The 8021-nt window shown below is 39.7% G+C and overlaps 1 protein-coding gene across 1 annotated transcript in view; it reads right to left on the bottom strand.

Annotated features, from left to right (window-relative positions):
- Positions 1-2990: 2990 nt before the first annotated feature.
- The window catches only part of ERCC6L (ERCC excision repair 6 like, spindle assembly checkpoint helicase), a 33571-nt gene continuing 28540 nt past the window's right edge, over positions 2991-8021 (bottom strand). The window contains exon 2 of the mRNA XM_081125010.1: positions 2991-7007. Within this exon, the coding sequence (XP_080981136.1) occupies positions 3335-7007 (3673 nt within the window). The 3' untranslated portion in view covers positions 2991-3334. The remainder of the gene's footprint in view (positions 7008-8021) is intronic.

Below are 8021 nucleotides of genomic sequence, written 5' to 3'. Positions count from 1 at the left end.
TTTATATTATCAAAAATTGTGTATCATACATAATTGTATGTGCTATATGTTTTTATAGGACTGGCAGTGCAGGTTTATGCCACCATCACCACAAACATGTGAGGAATGTTTTATGCTACACCTGACTAGGCAATATGAATTTTTCAGTTCCATTATAATCTTATGGTATCATGTCATGTAGTCCATCATTGACTGAAACATGAGGTGCCTGACTGCACACCTAGGATTTAGGCCTCACTGTTCAATCAAATGGAAACCATTCCCTAAAGCCTCCCAGCTGGCAAATAAATTGTGTGGGGCTAGGGCCTTTTTTTAAAACATCAGCGGAAAGGAGACTTTATTAGCTCAATTTCCACACACATTCATATGCTTGATGGAAGGAACTGAAAAAACAAGACATAGTCCAATAGGGGAAGGGTGAGCTAGACTCAGATGTAGAGTAAGAATTTCTGAATCACAGTGTTACCACCAAGAATTTTTTAATGATATATATTCAATCCTAATATTCTCCTTAAAATATTAGTAATAATTTATTTTCATAGGAACAAAATTTTGTACTCAATAAATAACCTATTAAATTTCAGCTCATCTCTTTTTTTTCAAAAATATTTTGATTTTTAGAGGAAGGGAGATGGGGAGAGACAGAAACATCAAGGTGAAAGAGAAACATTGATCAGCTGCCTCCCACATGCACTCCTACCAGAGACTGAGCTCACAACCTGGGCATGTGCCTTGACCGGAAATCAAACTGGTAAACTTTCAGTGCATGGGACAATGTTCAACCAACTGAACCACACCAGCCAGGGCTCAGCTCATCTCTTTCAAACTTCTACCTGTATGTTAATATACATCATATATGAGAATAGTAGTGTCTGAATTGTTAAAGAGAAAACCACAGGCCCCAAATGGCATCACTTGGGCTAAAGCCCATGATACCAAACTTAGACTTAATATCTGACCTAACTGAAGTTTTGACCTTCACCAAAAATGTAATTTTAATCAACCAGACTGGAATTTTCTGGTCAACATCAATGAGATAATCTGTCACAAGGACCCTCTCCAACCTCCAAAGGAAGAAGAGACAATCTGCATAATAAAACCCTTGCCTTCCCCTTTCCCCCAAAAAATATGATGCCCTGGTCTAAAAATCCTTTTTTTCCATTTTGCTAATAATTCCCCTGCCCCACCATTCTTCCTATAAAAATATTCCATTTTGTACAATCTGAGTACCCTACTTGCTAGATGGGATGCTGCTTAATTCATGAATCACTTAAAAAGCAAATTAGCCTTAGCCCTAGCCAGCTTTGCTCAGTGGTTAGAGCATGGGCCTGTGGATCAAAGGGCTCCAGGTTCGATTCTGGCCAAGGGCATGTACTGTGGTTGCAGGCTTGGCCCAATGAGGGCTTGAGCAGGAGGCAACCAATCAATTTGTCTCTCTCACATCGATGTCCGTCCCCCCCCCTCCCCCCCCCCCCCCCCCCCCCCCCCCCCCCCGTTTCCAGTCTTAAAAAGCAATGGAGAAAATAACCTCGGGTGAAGATTTTAAAAAACTAAAAAAAAAGGCAAATTAGATCTTCAAATTTACTTGGTTGAATTTGTTTTTTAACAGTATATACATATAATTTACAAGTAACTTTTATATATGTGTATGTGGCATAAAAAATAAGTGGTCTTTGTCCCTGGGTCCTCGCACACACATCCTAAACCCTTGGAATCTGGATTGTCTTTGGTATGCTAAGATGACTGGTGGCTGGGGGTTCCTAAATTGCTTCAGATAGGGACTGGTAACTAAGAAGACCAAGACAAAATTAGAGGGTTGGAAGTTGTAGCCCCTTCTGCTGGCCTCTGGGATGAAGTGAGGGGCTAGAGATTGAGTTAATCACCAATGGCCACTGATTTAAATAATCATGCCTACTTAATGAAGCCTCCATAAAAACCGCTAAAGCTTAGGGTTGGTAAACACATCAAGGTGCTGAGTGTGTGTGTGTCCAGAAGGAATGGACACTTCACCTACCCACCCCAGCCCCCATACCTTGCCCCATATATCTCTTCCATTTGGCTGTTCTGGAGTTGTATTATTTTTTTTTTTTTAAAAAGAGTAATAATAAGTAAACTGTTTTCCTGAGTTCTGTGAGCTGTTCTAATAAATTACTGAACCTGAAGGAGCAGTAACAGGAACCCTGTTTGTAGCCAAGTTGGACAGAAATGTAGATAATGTGAAGACCTAATACTAGCAACTGGCATCTGAAATGAGGGCAGTTTTATGGGAATGTGCCCTTAAACCTGTGGAGTATGAACCTAACTCCAAGTAATGTCAGAATTGAGGTGAATGGTAGGACACCCAGTTGGTGTCTGCAGAGAATTGGAGAACTACTTGGTGTGAAAACTCCCATACATTTGGTAAGTAAAACCAGTTCACATATTATAGTGGCTATAATATATATTATATGGCTTTTCACTAGGTTACACACAGTTAAAAATCCATTTCACCCTTTACTATGTGACCTTGGGCAGGTCACAGCCTCACTGAGTCTGTTTCCTCAACTAAAAAATGGAAATGCCACCCTCAACCTCAAAGATTACGGTAAAGATGAAACAAGAAACGTATGTAGAGTACCCAATACACAGTAGGTACTTGATAAATGCTAGTTCTGCTCCAGTGACCAAGTGCAGAATGCACTATACTGCACTTTGTTCCTGAGAAGGAACCAAACTCCTTTTCAGTCTACACCCCAAAGATACAATGTGCTAGCATATGTCAGAACACAGCTGGTGGTGAAGGAAGAATTCCTAAGTGGTCAGGAAGTGACTCTAGGGCAGAGTACCAGTGATAAAAAAAAAAGCCTAGCACCCAGCTTTCTGCTATAGTAAGCTAAGAGCATAAAATAGCAGGTCTTAGATTTGTAATATTAATGGCAACCTCCGGCCTAAACTTAGGAGTTTGTATATGCATTTGCCAGAATGATCTCAGTGAAAGAAAGTGAATGGAAGACACTTGAGAAAGTAACTTTAATAATCTTATCTGTACTGTGATATACAAAAGTGGTCACTTTCAGAATAAAATTTACAATGGCCAGAATAATTTCACAAAAATTTTTCTAGAAATAATATAGTTCTATTAAGTTTATAGAGTGTGCCTCAAAGAATACCAGAATATACGTATTGGGAGGGCAGAAGGGGGTAAAGGAAGAATTTACAAAAAAGTTAGAAACAAAAACTTGCGTTTTGAGACCTCTCCCCTTAAGCTGAATGTTTCATGATCCCCAAAAATCCAATCATAACAAATTATCTCATACTCAGTTTCGCTTTACAATACAATAAACAGGTTATATTCTCAAGTTGTATTAAGTTGCTTATACAAACTTAAAGTCATGAGCATGACTTCAGGATCTGCACTTTTTATGTCAAGTGCTTTAACTAAACAGTTTAAGGCCTCCTGTATTTTCCCACATTCTTTCAGTGCTTTTCCATGCATTACAAGAGTCTCATAGTCATTCACAGTCTCCATTGCCTTATCCTGAGGAAAATCAACCAATTGTCCACCAGACAAAGGCCCAGGGTCACCAGGAGAGGTCTCCTGAGCTAGAGCACCAGACTTGGGTGTGGTTAACCAGCTGGACTTATTTTCTGAAGACAAGGTTTCTCTGGAAGGTTCCTCTTCTGTACACTCTGAGGCTTCGCCACCGCTTTTCTCGGCTCCTTCCTCCAGAGAACCTTCAGCTACTTTTGCTTCACTGCTGTTTTCAAGTCTTTCCTCCATATCCTCCACATGGTCTAAAACCATATTAATAAAAGACCTCCTAGAAGCCAGGGATCTTCTAGAGTTTATAGACTTATTTATACTATCAGGTATTTTAGGTGAAAAAAACCTTCCACGTGGACTGATGTCATTTTTGGGAGTTGAAGCATCAAATTGTTTTATAGATAACTGAAAAGGAGATGTGCTGAATGGATTTGTGCTTGAAGTATCTTTAGAAGTATAATGTTCATCTTCATCATCTGAAACAATCCTTCTACTTTTACTTTTGACTCTCACATTAACTACTTCTGACTCATCATCTTTCTCAGAAAGATCCATACTGAGACCTGCTTTGCTATGCACAAACTCTGCTCTACAATTAGCTGCAGAGCCACACAAGCTATTTTCTTTCTCAACATGCTCCAAAGACTGACTGGAAAGATGTTGTCCATTGTCTGCAGAGTCTTCCAAGAAAAGATTGAAATCACACACATACTGTGGTGAAGATGCTAAAGGTTCCTCTTCCAACCTGGCCTCATTTGCTTGAGCATCCTGTAGTGCACTGTGGGAAGCTGACAAGTTATCATCAGCTATTTTAATAATAGATGCATTTGATTCTGTATTTTGATTTTCATTTGTTATGGGATTAGTGGGCCAGGGATTACACTGATGTAAACTTTCATCATTCTTTAGTTCATCTATATTTGGCCCAAGATCAGCTCTGACAGATTTGCTAAGTAAATAATTAAAACTTCCCAAAGGGTTCTCTTGCAGTGCCTCCTGTGTAGGCCCCTCTTGTGATGCCTCTTTTTGTAGATCCATTCCCAATAAAGAGTTGGTCCAGATTTCTTCTACACTTCCACACCCTTTGGGTAAAGTACCTACAAAGTCAGCATCAAATGTGCATTCATGTGGGTGTCTACCATCCTGTACAATGGTAACGTTCGTCTTTGCACTGGAAAGACAGTATTTCTCATTCTCTTTGAGATCATCAATGATTACACTTGCCATTTGGGAACTGATTTCTTCTTCCTGGGTATGATGAGTAGTTAGAAGAGGTGAAAGCTGAGGCTGTGGTTTATTCACTTCAGGGTATTTCTCCTTTGTTTGAGAAGGAAATAAAGGTTCTCTCAGACAGATCCCCTCATTTCTAGTTCTTTGTCTTACCATTAAGAGCTCTGTATTTTGAGACTCAAATTCAACAAGGAACTGAGCTTTCTGAACCCTCTGTTGAATATAGTGAGATTCTTCTATCACATCAAGCTCTTCTTTAACAGATAGATCATGTGTGTACATCAAATCATGGTCTGAGATTCCAGCTATCCCCAAAGAGTGCAGGTAGGCAATATGTTCATCTAGTTTCTTATCAGATCTTCTCTGAGCAGCATGCAAAGACTGAAGCTGCAGCTGGGTTACAGAGTTCTGAAAATCCTGTATTGTGAAGAGCTCTCTTAATTCTTGTTTACTAAAATATCGGAAAGGGTTCTTCTTATCACCAGTAGTTTGTCTTACTAATGACTCCTTGAAAACCTGTCTTCTGTATATTTTTTCCTCTACAGTTCCACAAGTGATTAGCCTATAAACCACAACATTTTCTTTTTGTCCAATTCGGTGAACTCTATCCACAGCTTGAGCATCAGTTGCAGGATTCCAGCTAGGGTCAAAAATGACCACTCTAGTTGCTGCAGTTAATGTTAAGCCAACACCACCTACTTGAGTGGTAAGCAGAAAGACAGAGTAATCTTTATTTTGCTGGAATAAGTTAATTCTTTTTTCTCGTTCCACAAGATGAGTAATTGTTCCATCAATTCGCAATGTTTTAAAGTGCCTATTCTTTAGGAGGCGTTCAATGATGTTTAGAATTTGTCTTGACTGGGAAAACACCAGAGTCTGATGCCCCTCATCTCGCAGTCTCTTAAGCAGGTCCATTAGAAAAATCATTTTTCCAGATTCTTTCATCAGTGTATCATCAGTTATTTGATCAATATGAATATGGTCCACATCTGAGGAATCTTTCCCTTCATTTTCATCTTGAACAGAGAATATGACAGCCCCTAGATTCAGCAAATGACAAGCCCTTGCAGAGAGCAGCCTAGGATGATCACACAGCTTCTTTAAGACACCTAGCTCAGCCAAAGGTGAGCGTGTCTCCATTAACAACTCCTTGATATGATCTAGAGACACAAATTTCCTGTATATTTCTTCTTGTAAAGGTACAAGACGTATCCAAATAATTAAATCATTTTTCCTGGGAAGAGAAGGCATTTCATAACTGGCATCAACATCTGGATTCTTTTCACTAAGTCTGACCTCTGACTTGCTTGACTTTTTCATCTGTACCTCTTCTTTAGTCCTCCTGAGAAAATAGGGTTTTATGATTGCCATTAAGTTTTCAGATATTTTCAGTCCCAAGGCTTTTTCCCCTGGAGTAGCATCCTTCTCTCTTGCTCTAGTAATAGGATTTTCATACTCTATTTTAAAAGTTTTTAATGTTCCTAGCAGGGACCCTTGACAAGCAAAATCAAACAGGGACCACAGTTCTTGTAAATTATTCTGGATTGGGGTTCCTGTGAGGAGGATGCGATTACTGGCAGGGATAGCACGAGCACATATTGCTGACTTAGTAGATGAAGATTTTATTTTATGTGCTTCATCAAGGATGACATAGTCCCACAAAAACTCTTGGCCATTCAAGGTTGAAAGTTGCTGCCAATTATTGATTAACATTTGGTATGTAGTGATAATTACACCATTCCTTTGCTGAATCCGACTGAGGTTTCTGGCACGTTCATCCTTACTAGGACCATGAAAGGTTTTGACTCTCATTCCTGGAGTCCACTTGACAAATTCTTTTACCCATGTGCTAATAAGACTGGTTGGCATGATCAGCAGCACATGATTCACAAATGAAGCATCAAACATACCAGAAAGGAAAGCAATGATTTGAACAGTCTTCCCTAATCCCATATCATCTGCCAAAATACCACCTTTTCTTCCATCCCTATATAGGCTATATAGGAAAGCTACGCCTTCCTTCTGGTGCTCAAATAGTTGGTTGTGCAGTTCTCGATAAAGCAGCAGGCCAGAGTTGCACACATCTGTGAATTCATCATCTCCATGATCTGCCAACTCCTCCAAGGCTTCCTGTAGTTTTTGGATTCTGCTCATCAACTTTTCATTGGGAAAAATGTCCTTTGCCAAACTGAAAAGTTTAAATGCTTCTTCCAGATCTCCATTTTTAGTTGCTTCTTTGGCCTCTTTCACATATCTATTTTTTAAAAAAAGGTTTAAAAAAAGATATATATTAAAATTAGAAAGAAAGGAAACAGTTTGAACATTTAGTCTAAGAACACTTTAGAGTCCATTTTGGAATTGAAACTGCACTTGGGCTTTTAATATCCTCAAGTCAGGATGGGAAAGATTTAGCACAGAAGATGCCAATGAAAGCTGGCATCACTTAAAACACAAATATCCACCACACACTGCCAGCAACACCTTCAGGCACTAGTAGTGGGAAATGTATGTGCAAAGGTTATTGGTTCCACAGCATTAAAAAAAAAAAAAATGCCACCCATAAGACGTACGGAGTGATACTTTTTGTAAAATCAACCAACCAACCTATATTTGTGGGAGCATGGAAACAGGAAAGATACATGGATACTTCTCAGGCCACATTTTTCTGGACCTCTGTGATGCATCTGACAGGACTGATCACTTCCCTCCTTAAAATTCCCTCCTTTTACTGGGTTCTGATAGATTCCTTCTGGTTCACCACCACCACCAATCACTGGCCATTTCTTCTCTGTATCCTTGGGTTCCTGTTCTTCCACCAAGAAGGTTCAGTCCTGGGCCCTCTTCTCACTCCTTTTACTCTCCTCAGGCTCTGCTGGAGCTTCCACTCCCACCTTTGTGCTCATGACTCCCAAGTCACTCTCTCCAACCCAGCGCTTGCCCCCAAGCTCTTGTCTAGACCCATATTCCAACTGGACATCTCCACTTGAAAGTCTAACAGGTACCTCAAATTCAATTAACCCCAAATTAAAATCATTATTTCCTCTCTAAAAATACACTTCTCCATTTGTGTGGTAGTAAATGACACTACCATCCACTTAGCCATACAAGCCAGAAATCTGAAGATCATCCTTCACTCCAATCCAAATATAAGTCATCCTTGACCTCTCCCCTCTTTTTAACCCCCTAGCCAGACAGTCCCCAGTCCAATTAACTTTATTTCCCAAATATAACCTGTGTCTTTCTCTACATCTCCACTACCACTACTATG

Source organism: Miniopterus schreibersii (assembly GCF_964146895.1).
Source record: "Miniopterus schreibersii genome assembly, chromosome: X".
Lineage (NCBI taxonomy): Eukaryota > Metazoa > Chordata > Mammalia > Chiroptera > Miniopteridae > Miniopterus > Miniopterus schreibersii.
This window is presented reverse-complemented; position numbering and strand designations above follow the sequence as displayed.